Source organism: Topomyia yanbarensis, unplaced genomic scaffold, assembly GCF_030247195.1.
Source record: "Topomyia yanbarensis strain Yona2022 unplaced genomic scaffold, ASM3024719v1 HiC_scaffold_112, whole genome shotgun sequence".
Taxonomy (NCBI): domain Eukaryota; kingdom Metazoa; phylum Arthropoda; class Insecta; order Diptera; family Culicidae; genus Topomyia; species Topomyia yanbarensis.
In genome coordinates, this window is record NW_026683286.1 from 15,847 (window position 1) to 36,743 (window position 20,897).

Consider the following 20,897-nt stretch of genomic DNA (forward strand, 5'->3'; position numbering starts at 1 on the left):
AATACTTTCGTTGATTTATAACATCTAGAGCTATCATAACTCTTTGTCTGTATAACGTGTTATCACTCGGTAGTTTGCAACCCAAAAAATATATCGTAGAGAAGGAATAGCGAAATTAGCCTAAATAGTGTCGCAATAAATGGTATCCGGCCCATTACGCAGATAAGATTGGTTTTCCTGGGCAGTACTCCAACGATCGGCTGTGTGGAGTTCCAATTGCTTTTGTTTAGAAAACAGGATACTCTCGGTAGCCGGCTACCCAGATTTTGAAAGAACAAAAAACTATACAAGATCTTATTTTTCGGGCAATCGTGTTCTCGAGAGCTAACTGAACTACTAACTAATAAACTATACTTTACAGGTCGCATCGCTTGCTTGGAGCGAATGCTAGACCCTATTTCCTTCCAAACCACCAACTCCGCGACACCTATGGAAGAGTCTGATGAACCTTCTGTATAAGATTCCTCATTTTATTCAAACGATCGCCGGGTTAAATCAGCACCGACACGATAGAAACCACGAAAAAATTCGGCGCGTGAATGAATATTATTAAAAAATATAAGCAGTGCTCCTTATAGCCGGCTATCCGGAGTTCAAGTTGCTTATTTTGCTAATCGTACTAATACAACAAATGATAAATTTCCCAAATTCTCGGCAGCCGGCTGCCCAGAGCAATTATTACATGATAACGCTATTGGCACACTTTTTAACAACTCTCCCCTTCCCGTGATACATGTGGAGATGCAGAGGATTCCTCGGTCTCTAGTAGCAACATGTATCGGTCTAACATTCCTTCCTTTCCCAGAAGATCTGCATTCGGACGTGGCCGGCGCAGAGTTAAAAATATTCAAATTCATTGAATGAAAATTGACCATATTCAGCCGCATTCATTTACAATATTCAGTGACGCAGCTGAAAACGTCAAACGAACAAACCGCCCATTCATCCATGCAGATTTTCATTCGTCTCCGATTATTACACGAAGCGACCGTGAACAACGAATCAAACGCATCAAAGTAGGCCCTGGCACAATGTACGCGATGATGATTGTTGTTTCATATGCTTTATCGGCATTTGAAAACATTTTCCTAAATAATTAGTGAAATGAATATATTGTACGATATTCAACTGAATGATTAACATGGATATTTGAATGAATATTTTTTCTACTCACCGCGAGTCGCATCAGATTCATTTTCAGTCGTCAAAAGAGAGATTCGATTATTTTTAACTCTGGGCCGGCGTCGGTATTGATCAGCATGCAAGGATCAGAATAGATTGTACAATGTGGCTCATCATGTTATTCCCAAGCATGTTGTTCCAATCAACATTTTGCAACCTAATTTGGTTCTGGTCAATAACGGAGTAGCAACTACGGGCGATCTCTAATGCTTACGCTTATGCTTATTAAACATAAAAAATGCGATATTGATAGCACTGGATAAAGAATTTCTTTGACTGCACTCGATTTTTGCCACATTTGAAATATGTAACAATAAACAACAAATTTGGCCAAAATATCGTAAAGGAAGCTGCGATTCAAACTTTGAACTCGTTTGTCTCGAAATCAATACTTTGTCACTTAGTCCGGTCTGACTTAACACCAATCATATATGAAGCTCTTAATTATAGCATTGTCATACACAACTATGTGTTTTAAATTATTTAAAATGAATGAGGGGTGGGCGTAGCGTAGTTGGTAAATCGATTGCTTTGTGCTCAGCGCACCTGGGTTCAAGTCCCGACCCCGCACATAGGGTTAGAAATTTTTCATGAGAGATTTTTCTAACCCGAAGAGACGAATGACCTTAAGGTTAAAACCTCTATAATCGAAAAAAATGAATGGTTTCGCCTAGGCCAATTTGTTGAACGCTACGAGCGCTGAATACCTGGCACGGTACAACTCGATAAAGGCGACTTCCATAAGTTTAACCTCCATTTTCACCTTCAGAAAATGTTCCTCACCACGAATGCTCGGTCTAATGCGAGTCATCACTAATCACCGTGTTCGGCTGGAGCACCACTTCTTGTTTCTGCCACTCACTCATCTCGACAGATTTCTAGTAGCAGTTTACTTTGTTCTTCAGACAAGGCACACAATATAAAAGTCACTATATTTGTAGCTTTCCTCGCACTGGCTCGGACAGAAGTATACCTACACTACACTGAGTTTTTTGACCATTGTTTTGGTGGTTAGAAACTTTGACTTTTTCTCAATAATTTGTTCACACCAGCTACAAAATTGTCAAAAGTCGCTGATAATAATGTTTTTTAATTCTTTAAAACATTTCGGGAGGGGCTTTAGCCCCTAGCCCCCCTCTAGCTACATGCCTGCATCAGATTTCCACCGCAAGTGAGGATAAGAAAGATTTCCTTAATCTAGAACTTTATACGACTGTAAATCAATCCTGCTTTGTTAGAAGAAGGTACTGAGCTTTTATCGTAGTAATATCTGCTGAGCCAGTTTTGCATGGGCCCCAAGAGCGCATTTTAATTTACCTACTAATTTTTAAAGTTTTCCAAACTATGTCAACCAAAAGGCCTACGGCCTACATTTCATAGGACTCAACCCTAGATGTGCCCATATCAAAACAAGCCCGGTCATAGTGCGCGATGCGTTACGCACTTTTGATGATGTACGACACGCCGATTGATAAATCTTCGGTGGGAGTGGGGCCTTATTTGAATACCAAACAGGTATCTGAAGAAGATTTTATGTTATTGTTGGTCCGTCCTTAACCAAATTAAAGCCACGGTGAACAGAACGTTGGATCGCAGTGCACGTCGAACCTTCGATTGTTTAACATCTTACATCGATCGCATAGAGAGCCATTAGAAAGCGTGACGATGACTCCACCTGTACGGGGACTAGGTTGGGCAAGCGCTCTCCGAGTATGGATAGTTTGCATGCTGCTTGTGGCGATGGTGGAAATGCGTCCTCAATACTATCAGTACCAGCAATATACGCCTCGGGTGATTCGTGATGCTTCTTCAGGTGAGGGCAAAAGTTGTGGAAGTTTTCCAAATCTGTAATTAATCGTATTTTTTTCTATTTTTGTTAGATTTACCAGAGAACAATTTAGTTCGAAAGGACTTCTACATTCATGAATTTCCACAAGAAATGATCGAAGATGAGGTTCAAGAGCAGGTGGACCGTATGTTGGAATTGAAACGAAGGAAACAAATTGAATTACACAGGATTGTGCTTAAGCTGTATCAAGAGTTTCGAAGACAAGAACAGGACGGGTCGCTGAATGTGTATCGTTTGTAGAAATAATTATAAAATTGTGTAAATAAATGTGTTAATACGGTGATAGTTAGTCTCAGGTGTCAGTAATACTTTTAGCAACTTAATGCGTTGGTACTACATCTCGCGGAATACGATATCGTAAACTCCAATTTACCGAGAAATTTTAAATCAAATCGTGTGGTATTTCTAATTACAGTAGCTGTTACTGAGATGAAAACAAGTTCATTTAGACAAAAATTTCAATTTTTAGGATAGGCAAACTCTGTTCATACGTGAAAACCATTTTCGAAAAAAAATTAAAGATCCATGCACTTTTTTACAAGCGCATACAAACATTCAAATATTATTTCATACTCCAAAATTGCTGATGAGAAAATGTATAATAAATGCGAATGATTAGTGTATTTTAGTAGTATTTAGTAGATTAGAACACGGAAAAAGATTGTTCCCAAAATCATGAATAAAGTGTCATGAATTCTGGAATAATCACGTTTTTACGTTACGAAAACAGGACCATGAACAAAAACATGTGTTTTTTAATTATGTTCAATATCCCTTCAGTGACCTCCGTAACGCTTTTATTAGTGGAAATGTTTGTTTATTTTATGAATTTAAGCCACTGTTTCCGCGATGTCATTACCGAATCGATTTTCTGTACGTGAAGTTGTCGCAGCCAACGATGCTGTTCTGATGGTGAACATAGTAACTTGTGCGTCATTACTGCAGTTTTATTTAATTTTTGTTGTTGTGAAATACAGTCTTATGGTGATTAAATTTGTGTTGAACAAGAAGCCAAAGTGAAATTAATTCAGATGAGATGTGTTTAAGTATGCTACTGTCTGTGTTGCGTTTGATTTAATTATAATTACAATTTCTCGATCGACCGTCGCCCAAATATAGCGTCGTCGGTCGCAGAGTTCGTTTCATTGTTTTGTATTGTTCATTGTGCCGGTGCGTTTAATTTGTCTGTTTGGTATGGGGGAGTGCAGAGGCAATCTATCCGTATCATACAATGTTGCTTGCTCAATATGCCTTGATCGCTTCCATCAGCGGTGCTCTGGGCTGACAAAATCGATGGTCACTTGGGTTACCGACAATGAAAGTCTTTGCTTTAAATGTGCGAAATGTTTATCGGTCCAATCTTTTGGCGCGCTAGGTGGTGATTCGATCATCAGTGATTTGAGAAAAGAGATGGAACGACTTGCTTCCATTTCTGAATCTTTCGCTGCTGTACGAAATAACATCGATGCGCAGATAAACATCGCAATAGAGAACGGGATGGAAAAACTAATCAGATCTTTCAAAGAGACTCTAGAGAGTAAGGTGGCATGTTTGGAAAACAGTGTTACCAAAAAGTTGGAAGATTTGAAAAGTTGCTTGAATAGAAATGTTTATCACGAAAATGAATTAGCTATGATGAACAGAAAGCGGAATTTTACAGAGAGAAAGGTTCATTCTGAATCTGATGGTAATCCCAGTAGAAAACGAAAAGTAATAGCGAATAGAAACGATAAACCGATACTTATTGAACTTGATGATAAAAATGATGACGAGGTTTTCGCTAATAATTCAGTAAAAACTTACGCGAATGTTTTGACGGGAGCTTCTGGGATCAAAAGCCAAACGAAACGTAAGGCTCGTCCGGTCATTGTTATTAAACCAATCGAATCTTCCCAATCGAATGAAGATACGCGAAAAGCATTAAAGGAAAAATTGAATCCAAAAGTACACAAAATTAGTAACTTTAGAAACGGTAAAGATGGCTCGATTATTGTGGAGTGTGCAGCTGGGGATAACATTAACTTGATGAAAGAAAACATTGTAAGCAATCTGGGTGAAAAGTATAATGCTGTTATACCGGCACCCGGTAAACCAAAGTTAAAAATTACGGGAATGAGTGATCGATATTCGCCGGATGACTTCATTGACTTATTGAAAAGTCAGAATGAGGGCATTCCGATTCAAGAGGTTAAAGTAGTTGCCAATTTCCAAAATCCACGCTTCAAATATAACAAATACAATATTATAATTGAAGTTGACAAAGACATTTATAGCGGCCTAATGTCAGCCCGTACGGTGAACATTGGTTGGGATAGGTGTTCTGTTTTAGAGGCCTTTAACGTGCTGCGCTGCTTCAACTGTGGAGAATTTGGTCATAAGAGTACGGGATGCGTAAACAAAGAAACATTCTCCAGATGTAATGGAGCACATAGAACATCTGAATGCTTGTCAACTGATTTTAAATGCGTAAATTGTGTTAAAAAGAATAGTGAACGTAAACTGAATTTGGACGTAAACCATGCGGCATTTAGTAAGCAGTGTTCAGTATATCGGAGACTGCTGGAATTTAAAAAAAGTAACGTTTTGTCAAGTGAATAGCAACTACCAAACGGGAGGCTGTCTGAAATATTGTATTTAAATATAGCCGGGTTGTCTACAAACTTTGTTGCAATGCGACATCTTGTAGAAAACAAACGTCCATTGTTGGTTTTTCTATCAGAAACACATATAGTGGATGCAGATGCATTTGATCAGTATAGTATTCCGGGTTATAAAGTTGCTTTTTGCCTATCGCATTCCAGACACACTGGTGGAGTTGCTATTTACGCCAAAGAATCGATTAAATTCAACGTTCGGTTAAACGAAGCAGTTGATAATAATTGGTTCTTGGGTATATCAGTTGAAAGAGGCATGCAGATGGGAAACTTTGCAGTAGTATACCATTCTCCTAGTTCAAGCGATCGACGGTTTTTAGAAATTTTAGAAAACTGGTGGGAGAATTTCGTTGATTTAAGCAAAGTTAATGTAATTTCGGGCGATTTTAATATTAATTGGCTCAACGATCAAAATTCGAATCAATTGAAGCAGTTGGCTGAGTTTTTCAATTTCAAGCAAACGGTTAGTGAGTGTACAAGGATTTCCAGACACAGCAGAACATTGATAGATCACGTGTATTCCAATTTTGATGAGGTTCATTCGTATGTAGAGGCCAATTGTAAAATTTCAGACCATGAGACGATTTCAATTTTGCTGGAGAATGAGCCTAACCGTGAGGAGGATAAAGTTAAAATTAAGTGCTGGAAAAGATATTCGAAACAAGCCATGTCTCAACTTGTTTCGAGAAGCCTGGATTTTACGGAATTAAATGGAAATTTGGATAACAAGGCAGCTATTCTAACTAACGCGTTAAAAGAGTGTACAAATAGTTTAGTTTCTCAAAAATATGTTAACTTAAATATCTCGAACAGCTGGTACTCTTTAGATCTTTTGCGCCTGAAACGTAAAAGGGATAAAAAGTACAAGAAATTTTGCAGAACTAATAATGAACGTCTTTGGAATGGGTATACACACGCGCGAAACATGTATTCACGAGCTTTGAAAAAGACCAAATGTGAGTATATTCAAAGGAAGATCGATCAACATCAAAACAACAGCAAAGAGTTATGGAAAATTCTAAAGAATTTAATTAAACCTAAATCTAGTTCCTCGTAGTCCATAACTTTCAACGGGGTAGAAGAGCAATCTGAACAAACAATAGCTGAAAAATTGAACAATTATTTCGTTAACAGCGTGCAACTGATCAATCAAAGTATTGAGCTGGTCGGTGAACCTGTGGAAATAACACAGCCGATTAATGTTAACTGTAGATTTGATGGATTTCACCCAATCACTTTTGAACAGTTGAAGGATATTTGTTTTTCTTTGGGAAAATCGGCTGGTATCGATAATGTCAACGCAAAAGTGATACAGGATTGCTTTCATGTCATCGGACACGATCTGCTGGACCTTGTAAATGAATCGCTACAAACTGGGCACGTGCCGAAAGTTTGGAAGGAATCACTAGTGATTCCTATTCCCAAAGTTACTGGGACGGATAAAGCCGAAGAGTAGCGCCCTATTAACATGTTGCACACATTAGAGAAAATTTTAGAACTTGCTGTTAAGGGCCAGCTGATGAAATATTTGAATAGTAATGATTTGCTAATTCCGGAGCAATCGGGATACCGAGAGGGACACTCTTGCGAAACCGCTTTGAATCTAGTGTTAGCAAAATGGAAAGAAAAAATCGAGATTAAAGAGACTATTTTTGCAGTATTTTTGGATCTAAAACGCGCTTTTGAAACAATTTCGAGACCTTTACTTTTGCAAACTTTAGAACGATTTGGTATCGGAGGGATAGCACATAAGTGGTTTGAAAACTATTTATGTGATAGAACTCAGAAAACTAGTTTTAACGATTTTGTATCTAGTCCTCTCGGCAATCCTCTTGGGGTGCCGCAAGGTAGTGTTTTGGGTCCTATTTTGTTTATTATGTATATAAATGACATGAGGCGGGTTTTGCGATTTTGTGATTTAAATTTGTTTGCTGACGACACTGTTCTGTTCATTGCAGCTAAAGATATAAATGAAGCCGTGGCACATTTGAACGAAGACTTACATTCTCTAGCGCATTGGTTAAAGTTCAAACAATTAAAGTTAAATGTTGCTAAAACTAAATATATGATTATCTCTTCGGCTAATACTAGGACCGACGTTAACGTGGAAATAAATGGTGAGACTATTGATCGCGTTAGTGAATTAAAATATCTTGGAATAATCATTGATGACAAGTTAACCTTTAAGTCTCACATCGACAATGTCATCAAAAAGATTTCTAAAAAGTATGGTATATTGTGTCGTCTGAAAAATGATTTAACAATTAGTAGTAAAATTTTATTATATAAATCTATTGTTTCACCACATATTGACTTCTGCACATCCATTTTGTTTCTTGCCAATCAAACACAAATATTGAGGTTACAGCGACTGCAAAATAGAATCATGCGATTAATTTTAAAATGTAACAGGTACACTTCCTCTTATTTCATGTTGGACGCATTACAATGGCTCTCTGTGAAGCAAAGGATTTATTATTTGACAATGGTGTTCATTTTTAAAATTATGAATGGAATGCTGCCTCGATATTTGTGTGATCGAATTGAAAGAGGAAGTGATGTGCATAGGTACAACACTAGAAACGCGTCTGATGCAAGAACACCGAATTTTTTATTCAGTAGATCACAGAACTCTTTGTTGTACAAAGGAATAAGTTTTTTCAATTCGATGCCAAGACAAATTAAACGTGCAGTAACATTGATGCAGTTCAAAACATTATGTATTTCACACGTAAAATCTGTTTTGTAGTCAGATTTTTATGATTTACATTTATTTGAAAAATATGTAAAATCATGAAGATTGTTTTTTTATTCCTTTTTAGGCGTACTAAGTTATTATGTTCTCTATGATGATGATGGATTTTGTTATTTGTTTTTTAACTTAAAAAAAAATATAATGAGATGTCTACAAAAGTCTGAGCCACGCGCGCGTAAATCAGATAGAGGCCATCCTGAAATTGACGTAGCGACCAGAACAAATAGCTTATCGGGTTGAATATAAGCTTTTGGACATTTGTAGTAATCGGGGTCTGGAGTAGATGATGGAGCTGTTTGGGCTTTGCTCGACAATATGGCTAATTTTGGCATCGCTGCGATGGTGGTAATACCGGAGTTAGTTCGTTGGGAGTGGCCTTGATGATTCTTTCTTATATGACAAGACTTCGGGTTCATTTCCCGATCAATCTAGGATATTCCCAGTTGGGAGTTTCTCTTGACTGCCTTGGGTTAGTGGTAGATTAGTTTAAGGTCTGACGTTGATGATATAAATCGGCTAGGCTCTGCACTGCCACCATACTCGATACTTTCCATCTTTGTATGTGGTAGTAGCGATATCTTGGTCAGGCGGGAGGAGTCTTGCTTGTTATTGTCGAAAATTTCGGATATTGGGTTCAATTCCCGATTCCATCAAGCATCTTCCCGGGATGGAAATTTGCTTGATGGACTCTGGTTGTTTGCGAAATATTTGAAGCCTATCTGGTTGCGGTCTTTTGGAGGAAAATCTATGTCTGAACTGTTAACCAGTCCGTATTTGTTTTGTTCACTGGTTTAGTCATGTGTAAAAATATCAATTATCTATTAGATAAATCGTCCAGCTCACACCTTTGTAGGGGTATGAGGTGGGACCATCATCATCATCATCACTAGTACACAACTTTATGAACATTATTCATAAAAGCATAAGTTGGTATGGGGCTTGAATTTTGCGGTACTGGTTTTAGAACCAGTCCGTTGGCATCCTCTCGTTCCGCTGCTACAGCAGAAGGCTGATAGCAGCCAGCCAATGCCGGTCTACGGACCAAATGTCATCAATAGACTCACGTAGACTGTAAATCATGAGATGGGAAACTTGTGAGTATCTCACCGTTTAATGTCCATCGGGGCAGAAACCCCGCCACGCAGCCCAGTTAAAATCAAGAATGCCTATTTTTGTCAAAAAAAAATGTTTGGCTGGATTAGGCTGACGATTTTTAGAGTGATGGTATGAAGTTTATGTATGAGAGGCAAAAATATGTCTAAACAATCAAGTCCAAAAAAGTCAATCTTCGTCAAAAAAAATTTTTCTCGAGATTACATCAAATCTCGACACTCAAAATTGCAAATTCGATTTCTAAATTTTCCTTTACAGCCCTTTTATTGCTAACTTTGGCTTTTAGTATGTATTTAGAAATGGAACACTTATCCTGTCTATGCTTTTAAAGCAGGTAAGGAGTTCAGTGCTCTCCCAAGGCTGGCGTCCGTGCCATGGGGCTCATATGATTTCACAATGTGTAAAATCGAAAATAAATAACTCCAATTATATCTTGTCTGATGGATGCTGTTTCTTGGTGGAGAAACCTTAGCAGCATTATCCACTACAACTTGGGTGTCAATCGGTCTGCCTTCTCTCGCGTTCTTTTCCATATCCTCATCGCGTCGACGTCGCTAAAAAAAAATTTACCGGCCCTGTCCAAAATTTAAAAAATTTATGACGTTTGTGTGGGTTTATTGTTCTTTCGAATCGCTATTGTGTAATGGTCTTCTTCGGCTTTTCCTGCTTTGGTTTTGCAAGTTTTTGCAGTCGTTGTTGAGGAAGTGTTACTTTCTGATCCACAATGAATTGGGTAATTGTTTGATTCTGTGCTGGTGTCTATTGAAGTTGATGAATTTTCCTTAACTGCTGCGCCCTTGGTTTTCCTTGTTGAGGCGTCAGACTACAGAATTAGCACATAGGGCTTTGCCTATACTGAGCTCCATTGAATTGATTAAAAGAGTCAGATAGGAGGGGATAGGTTTTGTCGGACGCAATCTCAATCAGCACCGCTAGAAGTACTTGAGAATAAGTTCCTTCAACGGAGATTACCTCACCGTAATTTGAAAAGAGTTATTCAATTACGGGATCAGAGGTCAGGTCGAACCTCGATTAAATCATCATCCATATATATGGGAATGCTGACTTTAACATTTCGTATTCATATTCACTTTTAACAACTGTTTCCCTTTCTGAAATAGAGTTGCGGAGTAGCTATTTGCTCAAGGTCGAAACTTTAATAGGTAGAAGCAACGATATTTTCTGCTACAAAGTAGACAAAGCGACCCACTGTTAGATCCACTTGTCTGCAATCTGATAGCAAATGGGGTTAGTTTGCTTCTGTTTTGAGCGAGATCTGATTGCAGACTGAAGTTGCGGCATTTGTCAACACTAACAGTATTTTCAGTGAATATATCGCAGTGAATATAAAGTCAATTGTCTGGAAGACAATTTAATAAATGTTACAATGTCCCTGAAAAAAAACTTCAGATTTAAAAATGATCAAATTAACATACATAAAGGAATATCACAAAAGTTGTATAGCATTACACTGACTGGATAAGGAGGACCAGTAAAAGTATCGTTAGCCTTGCTGTTATAAACAATTACTTAAGAAGTTTTGCTGAAAGCGAGGCAGTTTTGGTTAAAAATCATTTGGATTGACGCCCTTTGCAGACTCCCAGAATTAGGATTTTCTCGTACAATTTGCACAGAAGGCGAAACGCACGTATGTCAAACTGAGCAGAATTTACACGTTGCTCGGAGAAATTTCAATCAATTTTTATTCAAATTCGAAGTAGAAAATAGCAATAATTTAAAAAAGGCGGTAATTAATTTTCACAAAATTCTTCGCAAGCGATGCGGAATGCTGAAATTTCCCAGCAACTAAAGTGGTGTGACATTTTCAATATAAGTTCACTGTAGATTGGTCATTACTGCGTTATTTGAAGGCGACGCACGGAATATATTTCCGGGAGACAGTAAGTGCAGATCAACTTACTGAGCAGACGATTTATTGGGGAAAACAATCTGCATCGTCCCCGATGGCAAATATTCTTCGTAATCGAAGATCTCACCTTCTCGGTTAAAATCAATCAGATTGAACTCCTGCGAACCGAATCGGATGCTTTCGGATCAAGCTCGCTAAGTAGCATGTCTCGAAAGTACGAAATTCTCAGCTTAGCTACTGAAAGCAATTTATATTACTAGCGATAAATACACCCAAAACTCGGCCGTAATACTTTTACTGTAATAAGAAAAAATTGCTCAAATTACTGCTTCCAGCTCATCGTTCGACTCTCGCCGTAAGCTACTATCATCCCGTTCCTGCCTCCGCACAACACCAAGCGACCGCAAGCCACTCCAATACTGTTCGTGGGATTGAAGAAAGTATCTTCCAATACGCTCAAAACGGCAACATGGCTTCGATCTCTGCTGAACCTGATCCGTCGTACAATAGCATCGAGGTTTACTACCAGAATGTTGGTGGTTTAAATGCATCAACGGACAGCTATTTACTCGCGACTACGGGCTGCTTTTATGACGTCATTGCATTAACCTAAACGTGGCTCTACAACCGTACTCTGTCTCGACAGGTGTTTGGTTCAACATTTCATGTCTACCGATGTAACCACAACGCCCTCAACAGCCACAAGACATCAGATGGCGGTATACTTATCCCCGTATACCGTGGTATAAAAACCCGATGAGCTGTGGGCGAGCTCCGAGCAAGTGTGGATATCAATGAAACTTGCCGATCGCAATCCGTTTCTGTGTGTCGTGTATTTTCCACCTGACAGTGTTTACAGCCTGATCGATGTGTGTTTCCTCCGTTTCTTCCATTACCTCGGTCGCTGACCCGTCTGATGATATTGTCATACTTGGTAACTTCAACTTATCTGGCTTGACGTGGTGCCAAGCAAGTAATTTCTACGATTGGATATCGAAAAATCTGCGCTTATCAACAATGACAGTTATATCTTGGACAACTACAGCAGCGCAACTCTTCGGCAAATTAATAATATCATCATCGAGAATGGACGTACATTGGACCTCTTCTTTGTAAGTTCCCGGAACTACGCTCCGTACTACAGCACTGCTCAGACTCCTTTAGTCCAGCATGTTCGTCATCATCCCACTCTACAGCTTGTACTTGCTGGTAACCTAGGACTGAATTTTGAAGACGTCTCAAGCTCAATCGTCTACAATTTTCAAAACGCTGAGTACGACAGCATCGTTAGCACGCTGTTGGATATAAACTGGGACGAAAATCTGCCAAACGAGTTGCATTTAAAAAATTCTCGAAACAGAAGACACTTGCATCACGAAACTACTACCAAATACAAATTTATTTGTATTTGCTACTACTTTCAACTTTGCCACGAAAACAAACAGCAAAGCAGACGCGCCTTTTTAGACAGCAGCGAAACGTCGAGCGTCAACTGAAGTCTAAGCCCAAGTCGTTTCGGAAATATGTGAACGAGCACAACCACAACAAGTCGCTGCCACCGCCAATCAAACTATATCTCTAGGACGAATCATCAACCTTTCATGCAGCAAATTCCAAGCTGAATCATCTAGTTTCCGGGGCCTAAATGGCGTTCCCTCTATTTTTGTCAAAAAATGCCTTAGCGGGATCCTGAACCACTTCGGCGAGTCTTCATGCTATCATTCACTACTGGAACATTTCCTTCCTGCTGGAAAGCAAGGCACATATTTCCACGGAAACAAATCGAACAGTGATAATTATCGGGGAATCCCGAGTTTAAGTGCCGTATCTGTACTGCTCGAATGCACAATCATTTAGATCCCATTTTCTTTCATTGCAAACACTACTTCGCGGATGACCAACACGGTTTTATGCCTAAACGATCGACAACGACCAACCTGCTCTCGTTCAAAACATATGTACTCGATGGATTTGCTGACGGATTGCAAACCGATGCTTTTACATGGATCTATCTGTGGCCTTCGACAAAATCTATCATGATATCGCAATAGCAATGCTGAACCAACTAGGTATTCATGGATAACTCCTGCGCTGGGTTCGTTCCTACCTCGATGGAAGGCAACTCCAAATCAGTATTAAGACTGTCTATCCATTCTTCGCTACATCCGGCATCCCACGAGGAAACCATCTCGGTCCAGTGATATTTCTTCTCTACTTTAATGACGTCAATATCAAATTACCAGGACCCCGTCTTTCTTTCGCCGACGATATGAAATTTTTTCGACAAATACGTGATAAAACCGATTCAGAGTTTCTTCAGAGTGAATTGAAGAGTTTTAGTACGTTGTGTGATCTAAACAGAATGGTTTAAACCCGAGTAAATGCTCAATGGTCACCTTCAACGCCATCCGATTCAGTTTAACTACCACTTCTTCGACTCGAGCATTCCAAGACACTCTCGCGTCAACGATGTCGGAGTCATCATGGATGCGGCACTAAAGTTCAAACCACATATATCATTCAATGTGGATAAGGCATCAAGACAGCTTGGGTTTATCTTCGGAATAGCGAATAACTGCAGGGACGCACACCGTTGCCAGTTAATACAGTTCGACACTCTAAGCATCCGGAGGGACTGCTCTCGAGGCCTGTTCGTCACGGACTAACTAACTGCCAGGGTGGATTGCTGTACAATCCTCGGACGCTTGGATCTTCAAGCTCGCGTTCGAGCTCTACACAATAACTCTCTTCTGCGAGTCCCGTTCAGGAAAACGCTCGATCATTTGAATTTCAAATCTTAAGTTCACTGAAACTAGAGAACTATAACTAACCGGTCCTCTGAGACCTCTTGCGTTTTTGAGGGTTAAAGCTAAAATAATGTCAATTCTGAAATGTTATTAGTTTAAACATCCACCATGGGGGCCAAGGTGTCAGTTGGTGAAGGTACAACAAATAAACAAAATAAACATATTAGACACCGGGCCCTCCTGACCGTGATTCGGTTGACGATTTTCAGAGTACTGTAAAACGGGGTATCTTTCATCACCAGGGTAAGTTTGATCAAATGAGACTTTTTTCAGTAACGTACGATAAGATGCTTCCCTGTAACAAAATCATTGAAACAAAATACAAACCATATTCTAAACATGGTAAGCATCTCTCGGTAACGATTATGTCGTCATTTAATGCATCTTTTATGAACACAAATTCAAATTGAAAATGATGCAACTCTCGTGCATCGTTTCAATCTGCTCAAACACTCCCTTGCATATTAATTAAATCAATAAACTTCAATCGAACTGATCACTTTTTTAGAAACCGTAAATATTTTTGTCCAATAATTCATTTTGAAAATCCGATATTTTTATTGCTATATATTTAATTTTAACTATTTTCTTGAATAAGTTCGATAAAAGTCAGCTGTTTCCTTCTAGGCAACTTTGTTCTCGTTCGAGACGTCACAATATAAGGCCATGAAATTGCTTGCAGATATGCAATTTACATAACATTTCGAGCGTTATCTCTCATTTCGTTACATAGATGTTGCTGATGAAAGTTACCCCGAAAACACAGGATGACAATTTACAACAAAGTAATTTTTTTATAGTAAAACGAAATAAAATACCCAACTATTTGAACATTTCCAATCTATGAGTACCAGCACTTGTTTTAAAAATGCAAACAGTTACATCTACTTGAATTGAAGATAGTTATTCGAAAAACTGTTGAAAAAATGATCAATGTTCCCACATTTTACGGTAATGGCACAACCTCTCAATATGAGATAGGCATAAGAAAACAAATAAATAAATAAATAAATACATAAATGAAAAAATAAATAAATAAATGAATAAATAAATAAATAAATGAATAAATAAATAAATAAATGAATAAATAAATAATTTAAGATTGCATATTGTTTTATTTTAGCAACCTAATGCAATATGTTCAGTTATTGAGTATATCTATTGCTATTTGGTCATCAAAAGATTTCCCTAAATGCACCTCGATGAAATCGTTCAGATCTTTTTGAAGCAGGCCGCAGCAAAAATTCCACCCATTATCACAAACACAATTCGGTCCAACACTTTTGCAAAGTCACGCCATTCCATATTCTTCCCATGAAGGTTATCGTAGCTCTGAAGAATGGACAATTATTTGTTAAAACTGAAAGCAACGCAGTAAATCACATAATCAGCAAGTACGTACCGAACCACCATCGAGCCGAAGGAAAAATCTCAAATGTGGATAGCTGAGAAATCGGGCCAACCACGAGTCCGGTGCCATCTTCGGCCCATAAGTGCGCAACCACTTGTCCAGTACAAATAGAAGCACACAGAACCAGGAACAGAGGAGAGTGTAGCGGAAAAACTTAACTGAAATCAAAGTGAATTTTAAGCATATTAATTTAAAGTAATTAGAAAATGCTCACAAATGGTAGGATCAGAGGTTTGTGGGGCATATCCGGACATTTGTAGAAACGATACAATAAGAATGATGATTCCGAGACCGTTGGTCCAAATTCTTAACATCCCGTCCAGCCAGAATGACAACAGAATCATAACATTTGACACTAGAATAAAATAAAGGAAATAATTTTTGGGAAATAAGATTCAACAAATCGCATCTTACTGAAGTATGGTGCGAAAAGAACGGTAACGTAAAATTCGTTATTTCGCTTAAGATGCAGTCTCACAATGGTCTCCTGCCGCGGACTTCCGTCGTGTAAAGCAAAAAGCTCGTGATTATTGACGTTCTCGTGTTTGGTAATCTTTACCACATTCCAGTCCGACTGAATCATATTGGGGTGGAAGCTCTGAAAGAATGCAAAAAAACGACATTCTTTTATAACGTGTCACGTGAAATGCATGTTCGATATTCTTACCACAGCTTCCGACGTCACTTTCAACGGCGATAGCGGAACGTCGGTACTGAGCACTAGATCACACTCGTTGGTTTCATGGGGCCAATCGGGAGATTCTCGAAGCGAGCAGAAGGTTTCCGTTGTGATTTCCCGCGAAACGAACTCGAAGCTACCGTCGTACGAAAAAGTCATATGGTCAATTCCTAACAGCTCGAGGGTTACCGATTCTGCTTCGCTGCAAATAAAGTGAAGTACAGAGAGAGCGTCAGTTATTGTATAGAAACATGTTCATTCAAAATTGCACAATTAAAAGGATGGGAATTAGTTTCTTCCGAAACTCTAATCACGTACGAATAAACACAACTTTCATCGTGAATATTTTTGATTATTTTCAGAACCATCCGGCAATCGTACTTACTCCTTAGCGACTAGCGTCGGTGTCCACAGTAGATACTGAAATCCGATAACTTTCGTTATGTTTCCGTGCTCAGCGGGTACCCAAGTAGTCCGGTTATCACGCCAAGACAGGCGAGTGATAGCTCTAGTTTCCAGTGAATTTTTCCACGAGTGGTACGCAATTCTTGTAAACACCAACTTCTTAAGTTCAATTGGTGTGTACCACTTCGGTGGATCGAAAGACACGTTCATTTGCAGTTCATAGAGTAACTTCGCCATGCTCGTCATATTTTTCACTGGGTCAAATTCTTCCAGTTGTGTTTCTGAAATAATACAGAGAACAGTTTGGTTGATTCACAATGTCAATCGATTATCCCAATCGGTACCTACCTGTTTCTTGAGTGTCGCTTGGACAGTCGTAGAACCACTTGGCCTGTGTTGATCCCCATGAGCTAAAGCTCAGATAGCGGACCGTTATTATGTTCTTGTCCGTTGCTGACAGCAGGGGTAGATCCTGTCCTTCAATTCCGACCTCGATCAGTCCATCCCTGGTGATACGGATCCGCAGTGGCAGCGGATCGATCGGTGAAAGAACACCGGGTGTCGTTTTCGTCTTGAGTGGATTCTTCTTGCGTTGTTTTCTTATCTCGCTAAATGTGTTAGCGCCGCCACCGATAACTGTAGAGCAAGTGTGTGGTGCGGTCGGAAAGTTCATTAATGATTAGAGAGGAAAGGTCTTTCCCGAGTGACGATGCTTTTTTTCGCTCTTTTCATTGTGGGAGTGAGAATCGATCATATCAGAAGATATAATCGTTTCATTTCAATTAAGGCGAACGTTATACTAACCTATTTCATAAACTTGTGCATCGTTGGATGTCGAACCGATGTCTGATAGAAGGACGTGGGCATCCTTGGCCGCCACTACGAATAAACGTAGGTTGACTATGGTTTCGTTATCGATGCTGTGATTTTCCAGCTCATCCAGTTGGTAGAAGGCGTGGTAGTTGTAGCCATTAACTGCGTTGTACTGTTTGCACTTGTCTAAATCTGTACGATCAAATTAATTTATGTTTGCCTTTTTGCAGCTGTGTGGCGTATTACCTCCATAAGTCACATTGTACTTGCTTTCGGTACAACCAAGATTGATGAGGTGAAACATTACTAATAGGGCTAAAAACCACATGATTATATGAATTTGGACAGGAACTTCGCCAGATTAAATGTTTTCGGATTGCTGTTTCAATGAGAACTAGAAGCACATAGCTCATGCTATGCTGTGTAAAGCTCTTGTCGAACTTCAACTGAAAGAGAAATTGATAAAAATTTCTCTAAGAACAGCCAGCATGAGAACTGCAATCTGAATAGTGATAAAAGTGACTGGGCACTTGAAAATATGTACGACTAACTCATTAGGGGAGAGTGAGGACACGTGATCCTTGGGGATATTTGATTACCTGGCCATATCTCCTAATCAATACGCATTAAGTTATCACAATATAAAAAGAAAATGAAGTATTTGGTTGTTTATGCAGTTTCAAAAACAAATCTGATGTATTACATTTGGTTTGGAAAAGTTGTATAATATTTTAGAAAATATGTGTTTAAATCCATCTCGAAGATCTTTTCGCAAATTTATTGAACGGTTGTATGAGATCGTCGAACTAATTATTTATGAATATTTTCAAGTATGATTACTTTCTAAGGGCTTTCGCCTAGAAAAACACGTTTTTCGAATAAAAAATTTCACTACACATACAAAAAATTTAAATTTTGTTCACCTCATACAACAGGTATCTTTGATTCATTTAATACTGGCTATTCTTGATCCCTATCTTTAGTTCTCTCAAACATTTTCGAAATGTATAGAAATAGAAAAACATTTTGATAACGTACCTGGCACTATCAATTGATCTAAAATATTTTTAAATAATTTTTCCATGAACAAATGATGGTATCAGTTTTTGAAGGTTGAGAAAGCCAGTTAAACAGCATTAATTTATCGCAAATACTTGTTTCGACTTTCTACTGTGGTTAAAGTTTGTCATGCATCTAAAAAGGTTATCTTATTAATTAATTTGTCAGGATAGGTGGTTAGCTGAACTTTCGTATCTATAGGTCATAACGTGTTTTGTTTCTTTAGCCCTAGTTGGCGAGGGATCAAGTTACCACACGTTTTTACAAAAACCTCGTTTTGACGTGATTTTCAAAACTGTGCCTATTACCAACAGGGCATAGTAGTCGGATTTACACATTATTCATTGCTCTTACAATTCGAATTGACTACAAGATGGAGAATTTTGCAATTGAAATTTTTATTTCATTGAAAAGTTATGAGAAAAAAAAACAAAAGTGGGATTAAGCGTATCCACTCTCCCCTACTGACATATCATTCGCAATATAAAACAATCGCATATTTAAAAAACTCGGAAAACCTACAAATGAGAGAATTTCAAAAAAAATCTAAAATCAGTGTCAATATTATCTCTACTAATAATATTGCGCTATGATCACAACCACCAAAAATCACAACAGATTTTCTCTGGTGTGATAATGTGTAAGAAAAATCGTCCCATCATCACGGCTTGTAATCCCGATATGAGTTTGATTTTTTTCTCTGGTAGGATTATATAGTTGAGATAAGCAGGCATGAGATCATGAAAATAATAGATTAGTGGAGGTACTACCAATGTACACTAAGCAAGAAAGAGAAATAAGCAAGACAAACCTATAGCGCTTTGAGTAGTTATTTTTTGAAATGTTTTCAGCAAAGTATCTTGGATTCACTTGCGCTTTCTTTTGGTAAGGTAAGTTAGTTTTAATTTTAATCGCTGCGATGCTAACTTTCATATTTCGCATTTTAAAGGTTTGGACTCTTCTGTACAGTTTAAGAACGTTTGAAACTATGACAAGTTGTCAAAGATTCCTAACTAACAATAGTAGGTATAAAGATTCACGTTTTTGTAATATTTTCTCCAGTTCACTTACAATGTTGCCGACACCCCGTCATCAACCGCACCTTATTAGGTACATTCAATTTACCATGTATCGCCTCGATGTGGTTGCGTTAGCGCACGCCCTACCCAACCCGATCACGAGATCGGCACCAGTAGAAAGAACATATACCCAATCAAAAAACGAAGCCGGCGCATTTCCCCAACCAACACCAACAAAAACGGTCCTTTTCAAGACCACGATCATTTTAATAAAGTATAAATTGAAATATACCTCGCCCATATCACTTTTCATCCGAAAATTCCGATGAGTATCAACACATGTGCAGTACGGGATCCTTGTACATCTCTCCGGTTATGTAAAAGACATTACTCACCTATCTTTATATAATTTACATTCTACCACAGAATAAATTATTTGATTTGGATCCAGTCTCGTTGTTTTCGTAACAGTTTATAACCTTCTTTTAAAATGCCGAGAAAATCATCCAGGTCCGCACCGAATATGCACGCTTCCGCACCCGGATATACGGGAGGAGCCAGAAGCAATCTTGTTGCACTGACTACAGGTATAAATGTGAGAAGCACGCCCGCTGGTTTTGCCCTACCTTTTCCTAGTACCGGGAATCGGGAATCAGAATATATTGGCTCATGTGGCACGTTTATCGTACGCAGTCGGAGATTTGAGCCTTGTCGTGTCTTCTCATAATGTCCTGAGCGGATGGAAAGGAGAAGGAGGACGGAGGAAGTAGATTTGGAAGGGTGGATAACAGCACACAACAGTGGCGTAGTAGCGGGCGGTGAAATTTGAAAAATCTGAACATGTTCAACAAAAATCTGCCTAATACTTTAAATACTAAATACTTCTCTACTGCCCATAAACGCATAAGAGTCCCATGTGGATTTTTGTCGAAAATGAGTTATCCATTGGATTGTATTCTGTATCACCACTGAATCACACTGCACAAATAAGATTACCGGGTTCTGTTCAGAAAATATAAAAAAATACCAAAACATGGTTGTCCCATCCATTTGGCTCAATGGATGGGACAATCTTGAACAGCGTTTTTCTCGGCTTGCTGTTTTTCAACATGGGACTCTTATGCTGTTATGGGCAGTCTAAGTTTCATTTTCAAAAGATATCTTCTGAGCATATTTATTTGTAGTGAAAATTGGCGACATGCCTCAGGACTTACCGGTCGGCTCGTTGTGGAGGCTAGGTCTACCGCCGAGAACTACATCGAGTAGATAAATGATAAATGG

General features: G+C 38.7%; 1 protein-coding gene across 1 annotated transcript; it reads right to left on the reverse strand.

Moving 5' to 3' along the window:
- Positions 1-15,362: 15,362 nt before the first annotated feature.
- Positions 15,363-17,967, reverse strand: LOC131694617 (uncharacterized). Its single transcript, XM_058983095.1, has 9 exons — positions 17,785-17,967; positions 17,530-17,730; positions 17,074-17,361; positions 16,706-17,006; positions 16,309-16,522; positions 16,056-16,239; positions 15,856-15,996; positions 15,633-15,799; positions 15,363-15,562 (listed from the first exon to the last, which is right to left on the reverse strand). Exons 1-9 carry the CDS (start codon positions 17,864-17,866, stop codon positions 15,443-15,445), a joined length of 1,698 nt encoding a protein of 565 aa, XP_058839078.1. The 5' UTR covers positions 17,867-17,967; the 3' UTR covers positions 15,363-15,442.
- Positions 17,968-20,897: the final 2,930 nt, after the last annotated feature.